This window comes from Thunnus albacares, chromosome 8, assembly GCF_914725855.1.
Source record: "Thunnus albacares chromosome 8, fThuAlb1.1, whole genome shotgun sequence".
Lineage (NCBI taxonomy): Eukaryota > Metazoa > Chordata > Actinopteri > Scombriformes > Scombridae > Thunnus > Thunnus albacares.
In genome coordinates, this window is record NC_058113.1 from 14,838,707 (window position 1) to 14,858,480 (window position 19,774).

Genomic DNA, 19,774 nt, shown 5'->3' on the forward strand with positions numbered 1-19,774 from the left:
AGGGGGTGGTAGAGGAGAGCAGGCAGGCAGGCAGGCAGAGGGGAGGGAATAAGAGGGAATGTGCATTGGTAGTCTCGTTTGCTGCAAGGCTTCCTCCTTCTGCTCTGGAAAAACCTGTGTGTGTGTTGCCTTTGCTTGCCTAAATACCTCTGAGAATCACTGGTGGGAAATAACTTAATGCACCAGGTCATTTTTTTTTAGCTGGATGCATTCATAGATATGGCTTTTAGTGTTCTTTTATTCTGTTTTTTCTCTCCAATTAAGTGTGTGGCAAGTCAAGCTAAATGAACTCAGACAGCAAATAGTCCCCCTCCCTCCCCTCTCTTTCATTTAATTCTCATCTTGCAATGTGCGCTGCACAGCTCTTTACACATGTGTGCACACAGACACTTTGAAATTTATATATTTCATGAATTAATTGGTTTCCCTTTTGCACAGCTCACTCAATAAATTCACCATGCATATATTTTTTTATAATGCACATCCTCTTGGGTGGTTTATTTATTTATAAATGCATTGTTTTGATATGTTGGTAACACAACATTTATGAGTTGTGTGAACATTAGACTCCTCGTGTGGAGAAAATATTCCACCTATAGGGGGAAAAAAGACAATGTGATGTTGTAAGATAGAAGAATCCAGTCCGTGTTGTGAAGGGGATCCGGTCCATGCTTTGCGGCCATCTGTGCGGCTCAGTAAAATGGCTGTATCTAGCGGAGCCTCGTGTTGGTTGGGCTCGCTCCCTGCCTCTACCCGGGCTCACTAACACAACTCCCACAACAATTTCTGTCGCTTTTTTTACGCATTGTATGGAGCCTCCATCATCTCTCTAACCCATTTACGGAACCGGAACCGGGGGGATGGCAGCCGGGTTCGGTCCGGTTTGAGGGGGTGGGAATGAATCGGCACAAGGATAAATGGTTATAAACAATTATTTATATTCAATGCTAGCTTTTGATTGTGACTGACTCGCCGAGAGAGGGAGAGAGGAGGTGGGGGGGGGTAATATCATGGCCGCTCAGGTCGCCACTCTTAACACTAGCCCGCCTTCCGAACTCAAAAAGCCGGATCGAGACCCCAAGGAGGAGTCGGTACCGGGGGAGAAGCAGGCGGACAAAAAGCAGCCCGGTTTGGACAGCGGGTCGCCGGGCCGGGGGGAGCCGCAGGACGGGACCGACGGTGGAAATGCAGGGGGAGGAGGGGAGCCTGAGATGAAGAACGGGAATGGGAACCCGCCCAGGGCTAACAATAATAACCAGAATGACTCTGTCGGACCGGAGGGGAATAACCACCCCGGGTTGGTGCACCACCACGGCCCCGCTTTCCCTCCACCTTCGTACGGATACAGCCAGCACTACGGTCGGGCCCCTTTTCATCAACATGGCGGACAACAAAGCCCTGGCATGGCAGCTGCTGCGGGTCCGGCCGTGCAGTCGAGCAACATGATGGACCCGTATCAACCTAACTCACACGAACATGGCTTTTCAAACCACCAGTTTAACAATTACAACCCATTCCCGAACAGGACTCCCTATCCCGGGCAAACATACGCCATGAACTCCCCTCGCAGTACCCCGGCGCCGACAGCTGGGGGGCAGCCTGCTAAGCAGCAGCAGCAGCCACCACCACCGGCGGCGGCGGGAGGACCCACGGCGATGGCTGGATCTTACAGTAACCAGAGATATAACATTGGAAACCCTCAACCTACATCCACGCCGACACTCAACAAGCTCCTCACCTCCCCCAGCTCGACGCGGGGATATCCAAACTACCCGTCCGGCGACTACAGCAACCAAGAGGGAGCCAGTAAAGACATGGGTAGCAGCGGCCAGTATGGAGGGAGCAATCCGGGCTGGCAACAAAGAAGCCATCACCCGTCGCCTATGAGCCCGGGAGGTGCCGGGCAGCCGCTAGTTAGAAACCAGGTAAAAATCACTTTATAACAGGAGCATCATGTGGGCTTTTCTCACGTCTCCTTCCCTCCTCCTAGCTACTTCACAACGAAGCAGGCCAGCCATTGTCTGCTAGTAGTTCGCAAAGACTCTAAAATGGCTGCCTCTCGTGTGTATGTGTGTTTTTCTGTCTTCCTTTTACACTTAACCGTTAAATAACGGCCGTTTTCAACATATTTATGGAGGCGTGTAGCGACACATGAGAGCCGTTTGAAGATGGAAGTTGTTGAAACGACGTTAACGTTAAGGACGTTCAGGGAGAGCCAAGAAGGCCCGACTTTGAAAAACGGGGCGAAAATGCACACCGACGAGCAACGGCTCATTTTTCACTCCCGATAGCTTTCCTACACGTTTTAAACGTTAAATTTACACTGTATTCTGTTTCTATGTATAAATAACAGTATATAAAAGGCGGCATGTTCTCACACATTAGCTTGTGATAGTCGCTTATACGTTCACGTTGTATTGTTTTCTTGCCCGATAAGCTATAATTGTGTGGCTATGACGGGAAGGGATGTGTTGCATGCCGAATTAGCCTCACGGTTAGTTAATTCTCTTATATCCCTCCAGTTTAAAATACCATAAGATGTAATGTAAGGACGTAAAAGATTACATTTTGATCATATAATGCTTAAATGAGAACCCTTTTGCTAAAAAGGCTGCTGGGCTTCCCCCACACATGCTGCCTGTAAACAAGTCAGCTCGGCCATATGAGTGAGTGGCTGCAGCCCGCAGATTGCAGTTTGCACTGGGATTTGAATTGTGGAGGTAAAAATCCTGCTGTCAAAGCCAGGAGATAGTTGGTCTTGGGTTGACATGCTAGCTGAAATCTGATTGGCTCCTCATCCGCTGCTCATGGCCATTTATAATTACATGTGATGCAAGGCAACAGTTGCTGATAAGAACACACAGCATTAACTCATCACAGGGTCACCAGAGGTATTGCTGCTCGCTTCACTCCTCTTTTCTGCTCCAGTTTTCTCCACCAACTCAACATATAGTGTTGGAGATACTGGGACATACTTGGATAATGTGTGGTTTTGTAATTTATTTAATATTGTCTATACTGAGGGGAGGGGGGGGACTCAAATTACCAGCTGTGTGTTTTAGCATATATGCAACATGGGTTAAATTACTGCCAGAACCAGGCCTTTCTCATACTTTGTAGCTTGATGATTTAAAAAATGTACCTCCATGATAACTGTAGCTTGATGATTTAAAAAATGTATCTCCATGATAACCGCAGTCTGTATAATTGTATATGACAGCTCAAGTGCCATGTGTTGTTTTTATCTAATCCAAAACACATTAACAGCATTATAATTAATGTTCACAACAACAGTGTTTACTACATCTGCTGTCCTATTAATTATCTAGATTTACATACCACCTAATTTGTTACCCTTGATATTCCTTAGATAAAAGAAATACAGACTCATAGACACTCTGTTCTATTTTTTAACTTGTTACACAGCAGCAAAAGACAAATTTGAGCTCAGCGTGTGAGGATGTGTGCGGTGTTGATTCTGTGTCTGGCATGCCACACAAGTTTTGACTGTGTGACTGCAAAGAATTCCCCCCCAATCCTCCCCCCAAGCCAATCAGAAGGCAGTCCACCATCTCTCACCCACCAAGGGAGTTTCCTCTCTGTCTTATGCAGATTAGCCATGTGCTGCTCTTATTTATTTCACTTAATTATCCTGGATCTGCAAAATGTCATGTAAGGCATTTTGCATGCTATTTGTGAAAGACTGTTAAGCTGAGGAGGCTCTTTCCCAGCAAAGTGCACATCTGGGAATTCACTTGATGTAATGAAAGGGGATACTTTTGTTGAAATTATCATACAATTCCTGATATTTTAGTGCCAAATAGTTTTGATGGAGGTGAGGGGAATAATTGTATTCTAAATGTAAGGTATGAGCGTAACGCAACATTAAGTTGGAGACATTTTTGGATTTAGACATAGTATCTGAAGATTGGTTGTAATAACTGTTGGGATATATAGACCAGTAGGCTCTTGTACATTTTTCACTCTCTCTGGCTGTTGTGAAAGTACTTCCTTCATTTCTGGTGTCATTCATCCAGAGCCAAACTGCCTTCTCCGGGAGAAAAAAAATCTACTTGGACCAGGCTCAAAACAGGAGCACAGCTGGGATATGTTTAAGATTGGGCAGACTGCCCTCCATTTGAAAGTAGATATATATAGCTCTGTTGACTTCCGAAACTATGGCAAAGTGAGGTGAAAAAAATCAGAGTAATGACCGTGGGAAACAAGGTGAAAAAACACAATTTCCTCATTCACTGAAGTTTGTTTTACACTTTTAGCTTTGCAGAAGTTTAACACTGCAGCCAAGCATTTTATGGACTTAAATTATATAAGATCAAGTAAAGATGTTAATCACACCATTTGTAATTATCCACATTTCACATGTGTTATTTGGTTGTTTAATTGGTGTATTATTTGTGTTTTTCACTTTGTTCAGCCACCTGGTCCCATGGACCCAATGGTAAAAATGAGAGGTCAACCATATGGAGCAGGCAGTCCTTATGGTCAGCAATCGCAGCAAGGGCCTCCCACAGGTCCGCAGCAGGGGCCCGGTTACCCTGGCCAGGGATATGGCCCTCCGACTCCCCAGCGATACCCAGTGGGAATGCAAGGACGCACTCCTGGAGGCATGGGTGGCATGCCGTATGGTCCACAGGTACATCACAGCATAATATTCATAAATTACTACTCAGTTTATGCATTTCATCCTCTATCAGTGCTTTTTTTCAGTTGTGTTCAAAGTGCTTGTGTATTCTGTCTAGATGGGATCTTATGGACAGCAGGGACCAGGAGGATATGGCTCTCAGGGCCAGACACCGTATTACGGACAGCCTGGTCAAGCTCCTCACCCAGGCCAGCAGCAAACCCCCTACTCTCAGCCCCCAGCAGGACAACCGGGTGGCCAGACACCTTACCCAGGGCAGCCTCACCCACCGCAGACTTCTGCCCCACACACGCAAGGAGGAGCCCCCTATCAGCAGCCCCACATGCCCCCACAGTCCCAGGGGCCACTGCCAGGCCCATCCCAAGGGCCCCCACAGCCTCAGCCTCCTTATTCCCAAACCTCAGCCCCACAGTCTGGCCAGTCTCCCTACGCCCAGCAGCAGGGCCCTCCCAGTCAGGCCCCGCCGCCAAGTTCCCAGGCTCCCCCTGGATCACAGGGCCAGTCTAACTACCCAGGATCCACACAGGGGCCTCAACAGCCCCCCTCACAGCAACAGCAGGCACAGTCCCAACCTCCACAGCAGCCACCGGGACACAGCCAGCACCCACAGGGCCAGCCGGCAGCGTACCCGCAGAACCCTCAGCAGCAGCAGCAGCAGCAGCAGCAGCAGCAGCAACAGCAGCAGCAGCAGCAGCAGCAGCAGCAGCAAACACAACAGTCACCTTATCAGCGCTTTCCTCCTCCTCCACAACAGCAGGTACCACCCTCAGTCTGGGATCATATTCATCACACTTAATTATCTTTCTCTGTGTGTACTCACATGCGTGCTTCCCTGTATCTCTGGCAGCACACTTAAGCTTGTGTTCTGTTGTCTTTTAGGAGGTATCCCAGGACTCTTTTCAGTCCAACGCCCCGCCATCCACTCAGCCTAAAAGTGGCCCAGAGGACAGCCAAGGCCGCCCCTCCAGCCTTCCGGTCAGTTATGCTTGTTATATCACTGCTGGAACACGGAAAGCCTTTTTTACTCTGTGTTTTCGCTTTCTCCCCAATGTAGTTTCTATTTGTACCTTGAGGTTTTTATTACAGGACATATTTATTTTACTGCTTATCAAAAAATATGAGGCTCATTGCATTTAGAAATCCCTTTTGTGCTGCTTTGAGTGCCAGTTATTAATGTTGTAAAAGCTTGTACCGTGGCTGCCGTGCTTTCTGTCCCTTGACGACTTTCGACTTAATGTGCTGCTGTACATTAGTGGCTGTTAAGACAGCTGTGTGGCTGATGCTTGTGGAAAAGCTGCTGTGTAAATCAGTACATCTGAGATGAATACAAGGGAGTTTGTTTATGTATTAAAATCACATGGCAAGGCTGCTGCTACATGCTGACTCAGCTGGCATCCTACAAACCCTGGTAACCATGGCAACCCCCAGCACTAATGCGCACTCCTTTTTTTTTTTTTTCTTTGAAAAAGATAAATAAGGACAAAGGCCTCTGGGTCTGTGTGTGTGTAGTATCAGTATGTGTGCCACTCATATCTAAACACCAGCGTGGGTATTGCAACATGCTAATACTACAGCCAGTATATGAATTAAACAATGATAATAAAAACCGAAAAATGTATAATTAATCTGTTTTTAAATGTAAATGCTGTACTAGAGCTGATTCTTCTGAAGTCACAAATTGTCTTTTTTTCTATTTTTCATTAAAAAAAAAAATTGTGTCTGTTAACTCTGCCTTTGCTCTTCTTGTATGTGTTTTCAGGACCTGTCAGGGTCCATCGATGACCTGCCCACAGGTGCAGAGGGTGCCCTGAGTCCTGGTGTGAGCACGCCAGGTGTGTCGAGCAGCCAGGGCGAGCAGAGCAACCCGGCTCAGTCGCCCTTCTCCCCTCACACCTCTCCCCACCTGCCAGGCATCCGAGGGCCTTCGCCTTCCCCAGCTGGCTCCCCTGCCAGCGCCAGCACGCCCCGCACAGGACCGCTGTCACCCGCCAACATGCCAGGTGGGCCGATCCCTCACACGCTGAAATGAAACATAAGATCAGTAACAAACTTTGTAATTTAGGCACCATAATGTCAAACTACTGACCATTATTTCTTCAATCATTTGATGTTTTTTCAGTATTTTGCCATATTATTTTTGCTTTTTGTCATGACAATTTTCTTGCATTGATTATTGTATTACAAGGAAAACAAACCACAAATCAACTTAAATTCTTAACTGAAACCACATTGCCCTGATTTTAAATTCTCTCATAAGTAGCTGTAACCCTAGAAAAAACATAGTTCCACATCGAGCAGATACTATTTATACAGTATATTTTGTTTTTTCTTGTTTCAACACTTTCTTATGACTTATTTCTTTCTCAAATTGTATCTTACAAAAGTTTTGACATTGTAACATGGTTTTATGTTAGGCAGGATGTATTTTTGCTAGCCACGTTTTCTAGTTTTGTCAGCAAAATACATCTTAAGAAAGGACTTCTTAATATTTTCTACCTGTCAAAGACCTGGTAGGATTCTTTGATATTCTGGGTTCAACTTTGTTGATCATTCAGTTGAAAATGGAAATTCTTAGGCCTTAAATGGTTTAACCACAGTAGCTAAAAGCACGACTCTTCTTTCAAACTAATCAATACTTCACCCAGTCATGATATATCACTATTGTACCTTGACACTAACTTGACTTGAATACTCATCTGTAGGGACCCAGATGCCTCCTAGGCCATCGAGTGTGCAGTCAGATGGGAGCCTACACCCTGCAATGAGTCAGTCTCCTATGGCCCAGGACAGAGGTATGCTGCAGCCTAAAAGCAAAGTGTTCATAGAGATTAACACGTCAAGACTGTTTGCTGTAGCATCTGAGTCTGAGCACCGTCTCCCTCTCTCACCTTGTTTCAGGGTTTATGCAGAGAAACCCTCAGATGCCCCCGTATGGCTCCCCTCAGTCAGCCTCTGCACTGTCACCACGCCAGTCCTCAGGGGGACAGATGCATCCTGGGATGGGCCAATATCAGCAGAACAACTCCATGGGTGGCTACGGACAGCAGGGAGGACAATATGGCCCTCAAGGTGTGTGTAGTTGTGGGTTGGCACTGTTGGTGTTTGACTTGATGAGAGAACTTTGTTCTGTCTGGAAATTCTGTTGTGATTTTGTAAAAAGATTCATTGTAATGGTGGATATTTTTGAGCTTTCAGGTTTGATTTATAAAAGTTTTCTTGATTCACTATCTATTTATGAAGTTTTCTCATGTACATTTCCCATTAGACAGACCTATGGAATATATCTCCTAGCCTCATAGGAATACCATGCTACCGCTGGTCCCTCCCTCTGACTCTGTTGCTGCTATTAATAGCTGTGAAGCAGAGAGTCAGCTGATGTAGCAGAGCCTCCTGTCAGTAGAGCTGAGACTGTGACGAAGGCTTGTTGCTCAGGGTGCATAGCTCTCACTGCTAGCACACTGTAGGGGAAAAGTCTGCCTCTCACACAGCTTTTAACAAAAAGACTGTTATAGTTATAACAAAATGCTTTTACTTTTGAACTCACAAATAATATGTTGCAATGAGGATTTTTCCAGACTAGTGTATAGTTATAGCCAAGTGATTACTGATTTTTTTTTTATTTTTTATTTTTTATTTTTTTTTGATAATTTGTTGATATAATATCATCCTCAGGTTATCCTCGGCAACCTGGCTATGGCAACATGCCCAATGCCAACTACCCCGGGCCAGGCATGGGCCCAATGAACCCCATGGCAGGCCAGGGTGGGGGGCCACCATATGCTGGCATGCCTCCAGGAAGAATGCCTCCGAATCAAATGGGGGCACGTCCCTATGGCCCCAATATGGGCCCCAACATGGGTCCCAACATGACCCCTAATATGCCTCCTAACATGGGCAATATGCCACCCCAGGTAGGCTCAGGGATGTGTCCTCCTCCAGGCATGAACAGGAAGCCCCAGGACCCCGCAGCCATGCAGCACCCTGCCACTAATTCCATGCACAACAGGTTGGTTTATGATGGATCCTCTTATTCACCTTGCAAGACTTCTCATTGGCTTCTCACTTGGGCTTAAATATGAGATGGCAGTGCCATACTTTGTCACTTGTGAATACTAGACGCTCATTTATGCTCTTCATGTTTTCCTCCATCCAGGATGCCTGGTTACCCCAACATGTCTCCAAGCATGATGGGCTCTGGCCCACCCTATGGCCCTCCTATGAACAACATGCCTGGAATGATGAACACTCAAGGTGGATCACCTTATCCCATGGGTCCAAATATGGCCAATAACTCAAGTGGTAAGTTGTACAGAGATGACTACACCTAGCTTTAGTGTTTCTTTAATGTGGCTATTTCACAGCTCGAGAAATGATTTTATTCTAATCTCTATGCTTGTGTGTCTAGGTATGGCCCCGAGTCCAGAGATGAACAATAAGATGAATAACAAAGTAGATGGGGGTGGAACACCCAAACCAGAGCCCAAATCTAAGGTAACTTTGACTACTATATGTTGTAATAAACGTATTTTTCAAAGTCTAAACATCACAAACATGCAAAAATTTTTCCCATGTTTCAAAGTTGGACTCTCATTTCTCTTGTACAAAACAGAAGTCCAATTCTTCGACCACAACCAATGAAAAGATAATGCGCCTGTATGAGTTAGGCCCTGAGCCGGACAGGAAGATGTGGGTGGACCGTTATTTGGCCTTCATTGAAGAGAAAGCCATGGGCATGACCAACCTTCCTGCTGTAGGACGCAAACCCCTCGACCTCTTCCGGCTGTATATGTCGGTTAAAGAGATCGGAGGCATGACACAGGTTAATATGGCATTTCTAAACAATACTGCATTATTACTGCAAATTACATTTATTTCTTGCCCCTTTATTGAATCGGTTTTCTAATTGCCTCATTGTGCGTCTCTCAGGTGAATAAGAATAAGAAGTGGCGTGATCTGGCCACTAGCCTGAATGTGGGTACATCCAGCAGTGCTGCCAGTTCTTTGAAGAAGCAGTACATCCAGTGTTTGTACGCCTTTGAGTGCAAAATCGAGCGCGGTGAGGACCCTCCTCCTGAGATTTTTACAGACAACAAAAAGAACCAAGCTGCTAAGGTCCAGCCACCCTCTCCAGGTAAGAGCCATACTCATGCAATCTTTTCAAACAAACACGTTTCAGTCCAGTTCTGATTCAGAAGCCCACATCCATGCACTTCAAAACCAACAAAAATACTGAACTCGCTGTGTTTCTTTGTCATTAATGTCATGTACCATCTCTGTCTGTTCTTCTCTTATTTCAAACTGAAGCGTCCCTCTGCTCCACAGCTGGGTCAGGCTCTCTGCAGGGTCCCCAGACACCCCAGTCCACCAGCAGCTCCATGGCTGAGGGAGGAGACTTAAAACCTCCTACTCCGGCCTCCACTCCTCACACCCAGATGCCCCCCATGCCACCAGGGTCTAGGTGACTCTCGTTTAACACCTCTGCAAAATTTTACCAATTGATTGTAGCTTCTCAAAGACATTACAATTCGAGAAACTAATTTCTTTTTGCATTTTCTTCTGTCTCTCCCATTTATCTCCTTATTTCCCCTGCCCCCCTTTGCTTCTCTTCTAGGAGCAGCGTTAACCTGCAGGACCCCTTCTCTGAAGGTAGTGACCCCGCTTTCCCCAGGAAGAACATGACACCCAACTCCGCCTATCAGTCTGGCATGAACACCCCAGACATGCAAGGGCGCATGGGCACCTACGAACCCAACAAGGACCCATTTGGTAACATGCGGAAAGGTGGGCACACTGAATGGACAAAAGCTCAACTACGTTATCCTAGAAACAAGGACGTCCTTTATTAACTGCTCAGTTAATTAGTTCTAAATGGACTTTATTTTATTTCTGAATCCATTTCCAGTTGGGGAGCAGTTTCTACCTGCCAACCAGGGCCCTAACAGCGGGGTGGGTGACCAACAGCAGCAGCAACCGCCACAACAACAACAGCAGCAGCAGCAGCAGCAGCCTCCATTCAACAGAGGACCGCCTGGGGCCATAGGCACGATGCCAATGGGGCCCAGACAGCAGTATCCTTACGGACCAGGCTACGACAGGAGGTAAGAATTATTGAATGGTAGATGGTGTTTTTCAAGGTCATTGAACACTACTGATCATAATCAGCAGCTATCTTTATGATCTGTCAAACCTCAAAGTCCCGATACAGGTCAGAAAAAGTATGTCTGCTAAATCATTTTCAGGACTGAAATTGTTTACATTTGATCAAATTTTAAGAGAGGGTGGATGGACTTCTTACACACTTAGCTTAAATTATGCTTTCTACAATCTACTGTCATGGGTTTGATGCGGAAACAGGAACAAAATACAATCTTCAAATTCAGTTGAACATCTCAAAAAGGTGCAACTTTTAAAAAGGAAGATGTGGTTGGACTGTGGTGCACGTGTGACTGGTGTTGTCTCTGCCCATCCTGTGAGTTAAAAAACAGTCATAGTCAAAACAATAGTCAGTCAAAAATAATTTCTTATTCATGCACATGGCTGTGCATTTATTTATTTATTCATTTAATTAAAAACAATGTTGCCCACTGACATAAGATAACTTGTCTTTGTGACAACAGAAGGGTCACGATTAACAAAAAAAGTTTTAAAATTAAAACTTCTGGTCTAGATTGAAAATTCAGGACAAAATATTTGACTGTACTTGTAAGAACTCGTTAGATCTTGTTCTAAGTTCTGCCTTGTGTTTCCAGTTTTTCAAACTAGAACTTTTCAGATATTCATCTTTGTGCGCTGTTTGGTAGGTGAGTGTGACGAGAGCGGGTCAGTTGTGGGGCAGACAACGATGGAAAAAGTGATGCTAATACAGATTTTATTTTACATCTAGATGTGATGACTGGTAAACATCAGTATTGTTAAATTACTAGAAGAGCTCCTCCCACAGTAAGAGGTTGACAGAACGGAACAGAGAGAGAACAAAAGACCGGCTTCAGACCAGCTCCCACCCTGCTTACCAGGTCTCCAGTGCTGGGTACATCCGTCAGAGAAGGCGGCTGCTGGTCCGGATAGCTCTCTGCTCCACACAGTTGTTAAAACAGCCCGCTGCTTGATTCTCTCCTGAATTTGTAGATGGACGGGTGATGATGAAAAGTCTGGTGGAGAACCAACTGCCATTTCTAAGGGTTTTTCTAAATAAATATATAAATAAAATATAATATATCCTATAAATAAAATATAGCAAAGCAGCGTTCTTGCACTGTTCTGCTACTTTGTGGGAAAAATGGCTCACTACTAGAAATGTTACATGATTTAGAAAATATCAACGCTACTGAAATGTTACTGGGAATTGCAACACTGTGCACACAAGCTACAGTTTTCTCAGGCAAATGTGAAACAAGGCAGCAAAACAGGCGGCAGATATTGTGAATCAGAATACACGCTTATATCTAAACACTTGTCCTGCATTATTAATTGCAGTGTTTGTCATGTTGCAAACCAGCTGTTGCATTCCTTCCCCCTGAGAGTACCTGGAACTTGGATTTGGTACCAACTCCTGAGCAGTGTCGAAATTTAGGTTGAGAAACTCGCCCCAAAAGCAGACAGAGTATAGTAGAAACAGAACCTGCAACAGTGGCTACATCTTAAGTTATGGATCGTTTGTTAAGTAGTTTTCTTCTCACTGGCCAGTTCTTGTACAAACAGTGCTGACACCAACATGGCTCCCAATAATACTCTGCCTGATGTTTTTCTGAGTGCCACTAATAGCACTAATTTTGTTTGGCAATTTCTTACATTTTTTAAGTCTCTTGTGCTACTATTACATTATGAAACTCAATGTCTTAAATAGGTCCTTTTTTTAAAAAAAAAAAGAAGTTGCCTGCTTGTACATGACTGGTAGCAGTCACAGGGTATTTTGGCAAGTAGCTGACATTAAACTGACATCCCAAGTATTTGTGTTCAAGTTGTAATCTTAATACATCATCCTTTTTTGATGAGCTTTTGCATCATTTTTATGTCTGTGTGTGAAAACATATCCTGTGTATTGTTCTGATTTTCCCAGATCGGAGCAAGGAATGGGCCCAGAAGGCAACATGGGATCCGGTGCTCCTCAGCCAAACCCTATGATGCCTGCCAATGCCGACACGGGGATGTATTCGCCAAATCGCTTCCCACCACAGCAGCCACGGTCAGTTCACATAGCACTTATTTGCCAAGCTTCTTAGGCTTAAAGCTCCTGTCACTGGAAACTGATCATTCTTCATATGAAACAATTGTATTGCTTTTGTGAGTCCTAACGTGTGTTGGAATATATTTTAAATAATGTGCGAGTCTTAGAAGGTTCAGAAATGCAGGAAATAGATGAGAGTTTTTCAGTGTTAAAAGACTACATATTTGATCCAGTTGTAGACAAAATCTAGTTAAAATTATTCTGATTTTTATTATTTTGACTAATATTCATCAGAACATGTTCACATCAGGAATTTTGTTGCCATCCTGCTTGGATAAAAATATTTACCCCAAATTTTACATGATTTCCACAGCTCTTTGGTTTGGCCTTATTGCGTGTGGATGCAGTGATGTAAGCACAGACAGAGTCGTGTTGCTTTAAGTGTACTTTGAATTTGAAATATGTAAATCCCATTTTAATTGTCTGAGGCGGGTATTGTTTCCCAACTATTAAGTAGTACAATTCACAAAAAGGGCAATGTATTTATTTTCAAAATTCACATTTGTACTTGGTATTCAATACAAGTTTGGGGGGAAAATAATGAACCATATTTGTACAATGGACACAGATATGATGGAGGTTTAGTATAATATAATTGAGGTGAAGCTGTAAACAAAAAGACATACTTACAACTGGATGTCTTTTATCGATTGAGCGTTTTTTGGTCGTAAATTCATCAAAACCCGCCATAATGCTGATTATATGTCTGTCTGTACATGTGTAACAGTGGACCAAGACTTAATCTGGTAAGTGAGAGATGCACAATATTTTCATGGTCAAACTGACGAGGCATAATGTTTGCAGGCTTGATTCCTATGGTAATCAGTATCCTGGACAGGGAACGCCCCCTACTGGCTCCTACCCAAATCAGCAGCCTGGAATGTACCCGCAGCAACAACAGGTAAATGATCAATCTGCACTACAATAATTCATTATTCTCAATACACTGGGATCAGACAACATCAGAGTTTTACTTTGTACTGTTTTAGTATATTTCTGTTCTCTTTGACAGAGCTGCTATCATATAGTAGATTTGTTTTTTTTCATTATTGTGAACCCATGTACTCATTTTAATATCTCTCCTGAACTCTTATGTGTAGAGTTACAAGCGTCCTGTGGAAGGGGGTTACCCTCCATCAAAACGTCATGAGGCTGAGTACAGTGGGCCCTTCCCTGGTGGACAACAACCACCGCAGCAGCAACAGCAAGGAGGCGCCTCTGCACCCTCTTCAGGACAGCAGGAGTCATACAATCAATACGCCGGCAGTGGGCCCTTCCCTGGCTCTGATCGCCGTCCCCCTGGCCCAGGCAATCAGTTCCCCTTCCCCTTTGGTCGTGAACGGATGCAGGGAGCAACAGGGCCCAATGCTCAGCCCACCATGCCCCCTCAGATGATGCAGTCAGGCCCGGAGGGTCCTCAGGGAGGCATGTGGCAGGGACCGCGAGACATGAACTATCAGAACTACCCTAGCCGGCAGGGTGGCCCTGGGGGCCCACCCCAGGGACCCAGTTACCCTGGCATGAACCGCTCAGAGGAGATGATGTCATCAGAGCAGCGCATGAATCACGATGGCCAGTGGGCAGGTCAGATGGGCCCGCGGCAGCCTCCTTATGGTCCAGCGGGGCCTGGTCAACCTATGCCTCGTTCCGTACAGTCCAACTACCAGCCCCCTCAGGGTGTGCAGAACCACATTCCACAGGTGTCCAGCCCAGCCTCCATGCCCCGCCCCTTGGAAAGCAGGACATCACCCAGTAAATCTCCCTATATGCACGGAGTAATGAAGATGCAGAAGGCTGGCCCTCCAGTGCCTGCATCACACATAGTGCCCCCTCCAGTGCAGTCACCTCTAATAAGGCGAGACATGCCTTTTCCCCTGGGCTCTGTAGAAGCTACCCATCCTGTCCTGAAACCACGCCGGAGACTCACCGTGAAAGATATTGGTATGACTCTAAACCAGAAATATCAGAATCATTATTATTATATTATTGACAGCACTGCCTAGTGTTGCATAGTCCACCTCTATTGGCCTCAGTTCTAAGTTGTTTCTCAGAGAATACTTTGGTACGAATTTTATTTTTTTTTGTCTTAACGTCTTAGGAACACCGGAGGCCTGGAGAGTCATGATGTCATTAAAGTCTGGTCTATTGGCTGAGAGTACGTGGGCCTTAGATACCATCAACATTCTCCTGTATGATGACAGCAGTATTTCCACCTTTGATCTCAACACGGTGAGACTTAACAAAGTGCCCTTAATGATGGTTTATAATGGCACACTCTGCTTGGTGGTCGTGTCTAACATTTTCTATATTTCTGCTCTTTCTTTAGTTGCCCGGCCTATTAGAGTTGGTGGTTGAGTATTTCAGACGCTGCCTCATTGAAATCTTCGGCATCCTGCGGGAGTATGAGGTGGGGGACCCTGGCCAGAGGACACTACTTGATCCTGATGCCTTGAAACGAGACTTCGACAGCACGGAGGAAGAGGAACCACGGGCCGAGGACATGGATCAGGAGGAAGATGATGAGGAGGAAGAGGAGGAACGGGAAGCGGAGAGGCCAGCTCACGTGAAAGAGGAGGAAGTCCAAGAGCAGTGCTCTGAGTCTCGGGGTCGAGATGAAAAGGCAGAAGATGAAGACAGGAAGAGCAAGGGCACTTCATCTGAACAGACGGGTTCATCGCAATCCTTACCTGCCCATGAGAGACCCAAACAGGCCAGCAAGTTTGACAAGTTTCCCTTAAAGGTGGTACGAAAGAAAGACCCATTTGTGGCTGGCCAGGCCAATAATCACGGTAAACTGCAGGAGTTTGACAGTGGTTTACTGCATTGGAGTGCTGGAGGGGGAGACTCAACAGAGCACATTCAGACCCACTTCGAACCCCACAAGGACTTCTTGGAACCACGAGAACGAATACCTGTGCCCCCAATGTTGCTGAGGAGACGAGTCCCAGAAGAAGATTTACGGGAATATTGTTTCCCAACAGAGGAGGAGAAAAGGAAGAATCAGGATGAAGAAGAAGGGCCAAAAGAGACACCTTCCTCAGAGAAATCAGCAGCAACAGCAGCCGTGTCAGAGAAGGCCAGCTCCTCACCCGACACCGAGGAGAAGAGGAAAACAGATTCTGAGACAAAGACAGTTGAGAAAGGTGCTAAAAGTCACCAGGAGAATAACAGACCCATTCCTTCCTTTGGCAGTGCTTCAACCCAGCAAGCACAGCCGACCAGCACCATCCTGGAGGATGAGCCTCACAGTAAAGATGAAGGGCCGCTCATTGCTCTGGCCAACTGGCAGGATTCTTTAGCCAGGCGCTGCATCTGTATCTCCAACATTGTCCGCAGTCTCTCCTTTGTTCCAGGCAATGACCACGAGATGTCCAAACATCCAGGGCTGCTACTTCTGCTGGGACGCCTGATCCTGCTCCACCACAGGCACCCTGAGCGCAAACAGGCGCCACTCACCTACGAGAAAGACGAGGATTCAGATGAAGGAGTGGGCCAAAGGGATGAATGGTGGTGGGACTGCTTGGAGCTCCTGAGGGAGAACACACTGGTCACTTTGGCGAACATCTCAGGCCAACTGGACCTCTCCATCTACCCTGAGAGCATCTGCTTGCCTCTGTTGGACGGTCTCCTTCACTGGGCTGTCTGCCCCTCAGCAGAAGCCCAGGACCCATTCCCCACCCTGGGCCCCCACAGTGCTTTGTCACCTCAGAGACTGGTCCTGGAGACGCTAAGCAAGCTAAGCATCCAAGACAACAATGTGGACCTCATCTTGGCCACTCCACCATTCAGTCGGTTGGAGAAGCTATACGGGAACCTCGTACGGCTAATCGGAGACAGGAAGGTTGCAGTCTGCAGGGAGATGGCCGTGGTCCTACTGGCCAACCTCGCCCAGGGTGATACCATGGCAGCCCGAGCAATCGCTGTTCAGAAGGGCAGTGTGGGCAACTTGCTGGGCTTCCTGGAGGATAGTCTCGCAGCCACACAGCTCCAGCAGAGCCAGAGCTCTCTACTACACCTACAGGGGATGCACTTCGAGCCCACAAGCCCGGACATGATGCGGCGAGCTGCCCGGGCTCTGCACGCCTTAGCCAAGGTGGAGGACAACCACTCAGAGTTCACACTACATGAGTCCCGACTCCTCGACCTTTCAGTGTCTCCCCTAATGAACTCGCTGGTTTCTCATGTTATCTGTGATGTACTCTTTTTGATTGGCCAGTCATGACAGCTGTAGGGAGCCGTGGCTCCACTTTTCAGGGGTTTCATCCCCATCCCCTCTTCCCTGGTAACCTGGCTTGTGTGTGCAACAGGGCAAGGAAAGTTCAAGTGACTGTCTTTAATTTATGAAAATCCTTCGGATTCCATTCTCTGAGCCCTCCCCAGGCCGTCCTTGCTCGAGGAGGGTAATCGCAGAGCTGTGGTGGATTACAAACCAGAGAGATGCCCATAAAGTGACACTACTTGCAACATGAATGCCAACTGGATGACACAGAGCAGAGCACCGCAGTTGGGAGACTGTTCTGCACTTGGGGGAAAGTACTTTTTAATAAAGATAAATAAATGAATAAATAAATAAATAGCTGAAAAACAAAAACTGTAACCAAAGTTGCTGTCTCGTTTACAGTGAGTTTGGGAGACACAGTGTGCCCTAGCTCTCCCCTGGAGGGTACAATGAGTCTGTAACTGGTTGACGTTCAGAGGTGAAGCAGACTGACAAGTGGCCTACTGGTTATAGTTGCTGTAGTTGGATTATCACCAGTCAGCCCGACAGTAGACTAAATGCTGTCAATAGTAACCTTCACCGGGGAGGCCTGTGCAGTGTGCAGTAGATTGTAGGACATTTTCTGTACCGTACTGCTCTTGAGTGTAAGCATTCTGTAACACACGTTTCACACAGAAGCTGACGATGCAGCTCTTCTAGAGTTTTGAGGTCATTTTAGTTTGGTGTTAAACAGAAAATGGCTTTCTTCCCCAAAGTATCAAGAACCTACAACACCCTTACCTCCTCTTATCCCTTGATTGTATGAATACCCTTATGAAAAGAAATCACCTCTTAGGACTGGTTTTCAACTTCAAATACAGCTTTGCTGTGGTGTATATATAATGTTGTACATTACACTTCCTTTCTCTGTGTCTGTCTCTGTCTGTGTCACTATTCTCACACTTGTTATTGGTGAGGGATGGAGGCTGACATGTGAGTTTGGTCTGTGACCTCCAGTCCCTGCTGATTAGACCCACTCCTCTGGTCGCTCCACAGCTCCGTAGTACGGCAGACACGGCTCAAACCTGTTATCTCCTGGTACAACAAAAATAAACTAGATGAAGTACACATTTGACAATTTTTCTCCAGTCATGGATTCTGCATATTTGTATTTCAGACTATGTAGCTAAGACAACATGTAAATTCCTCCCTTTCCCTTTTTTGGCTCAATGAATATCATTTATTCAGTATGAAATCTTTATACTATATGTTCCACGTGGTAAGAATAAATGTACATTAAATCTTCGTAAGCTGTTTGATGGTTTTGTTCTTCTGGAATAATTATCTCTTCTGGACAAACAAATCAACAAACGTGTGAATTCTCACAAGATTAGGTTCAACATAATTTCTGAGATATGTGCATCTTCACCTCAAGAAACCTGAAGGAAACATGGTCCTATTCAGTGGACTTAATGTTCATATGGAATTCATTGTGTTTGCAAAAACCTTTATTACAGTTTCTATGTTTCAGTAAAACAATGCGTAAATGTTACCTTTAACTTACACCATCAGTGAGTTTTACACATTTTAACAGGCTTTATATTAGGGCTGAATGATTTTGAAAAAAATGTATAATTGCAATTATTTTGACTGATACTGCAATTGCAGTATGATTTGGGATGTTAGAGGGAATGATAATTGTTCCATCATTGTTCTCATTTCAATTGAAGAACATATGAAAATGATTATGGTATGACTTTTGCAGGGATCTGTACCAAACAAAGATGTTAAATCTTTATAATATGATATGTAGACCAGGAGCCTCCCTGCAGCACAATATTTAATTCAAAATGGTATTTTGACTCACAGTTTGCCTTTATCAAATATTGCACCTCCTGTGATTTGAAAATTACAGGCCATATTGTGATAAAATTTCAATTTTTGGTTCAGCCCTACTTCATAACATGGACTGAAGGCTTTTTTCTCTTTGCATACATTTATCGCATTATGCTCCAACAAAGTTCAGTTTACACCTTCACAGGGGGCGAACACAAATAACTTAATATACATTTTCACTTATTATATACACATGTAATGTGTATCAGTATCACGAAACGTGAAACGAAAAAAACACTTTTAAATCAACATTTATGAGATTCAGATTACCTACAAATGGTCAAATGTTCACCTTAATTCCGAGCCAATCAAATGTAAAATACTAAGATTATAAAGCCAGAATAGTGTTTTCACTGAAGCTTGAATGAGGAATAAAACCATGAGTCCGTGAGACGGTGTGGAGCACAGCCTGCTGGAGGACAGGAAGATGGTCACGTGGTCGCGAACAGCGTGGTCAGAGCAGACGGACAGGTAATACTGTGGCATTCATGTGGTGTCGGAATAATCGGAAAAATGAGTTCCCATCTGGGTTCATTCACGTGAACGCCCCTTCAAGTCGGAAAGTCGGCGAAAATTTTGGTAAACGACTTGCCGAAAGTTGACGTCATATACACATAAACACGGCGGACGAAAGTAAATGTTTGGTTGATGGCAAGAAACTTCTTACTCACGTATTACATATCAATCTTTTGCTCACATGTAATTTGTAATATCCGTTGCTCATCAATTGCTGTCCACGTAGAGTGACCTAGATCAGTTAGAAAAGTCATTTATTATCATTAACCCTGATATG

General features: G+C 45.2%; 1 protein-coding gene across 3 annotated transcripts; it reads left to right on the top strand.

Annotated features, from left to right (window-relative positions):
* Nucleotides 1-679: 679 nt before the first annotated feature.
* Nucleotides 680-18,390, top strand: arid1aa (AT rich interactive domain 1Aa (SWI-like)). 3 transcript variants are annotated; one of them, XM_044359209.1, is made up of 20 exons: nucleotides 680-1,925; nucleotides 4,436-4,654; nucleotides 4,761-5,420; nucleotides 5,543-5,638; nucleotides 6,423-6,663; nucleotides 7,366-7,455; nucleotides 7,562-7,732; nucleotides 8,336-8,669; nucleotides 8,817-8,962; nucleotides 9,069-9,154; nucleotides 9,273-9,482; nucleotides 9,590-9,794; nucleotides 9,968-10,121; nucleotides 10,275-10,444; nucleotides 10,566-10,761; nucleotides 12,720-12,845; nucleotides 13,692-13,788; nucleotides 13,988-14,828; nucleotides 14,986-15,116; nucleotides 15,214-18,390. In XM_044359209.1, the coding sequence occupies exons 1-20, from the start codon at nucleotides 1,011-1,013 to the stop codon at nucleotides 17,107-17,109; spliced, it is 6,984 nt and encodes a 2,327-aa protein (XP_044215144.1). In that variant the 5' UTR covers nucleotides 680-1,010; the 3' UTR covers nucleotides 17,110-18,390. The 3 variants fall into 3 exon arrangements, with proteins under 3 accessions (XP_044215144.1, XP_044215145.1, XP_044215147.1); XM_044359210.1 differs by having other exon boundaries at nucleotides 10,281-10,444; XM_044359212.1 differs by having other exon boundaries at nucleotides 9,986-10,121.
* The last annotated feature ends 1,384 nt before the right edge of the window (nucleotides 18,391-19,774 follow it).

Bases quoted from the DNA above. Each gene is read 5' to 3' on its own strand.
- arid1aa (XM_044359209.1), top strand. From the start codon at position 1,011: ATGGCCGCTCAGGTCGCCACTCTTAACACTAGCCCGCCTTCCGAACTC. The intron at 5,421-5,542 runs GTACCACCCTCA...GTTGTCTTTTAG, and splicing joins CTCCTCCTCCACAACAGCAG to GAGGTATCCCAGGACTCTTT. The intron at 7,456-7,561 runs GTATGCTGCAGC...ACCTTGTTTCAG, and splicing joins TCCTATGGCCCAGGACAGAG to GGTTTATGCAGAGAAACCCT.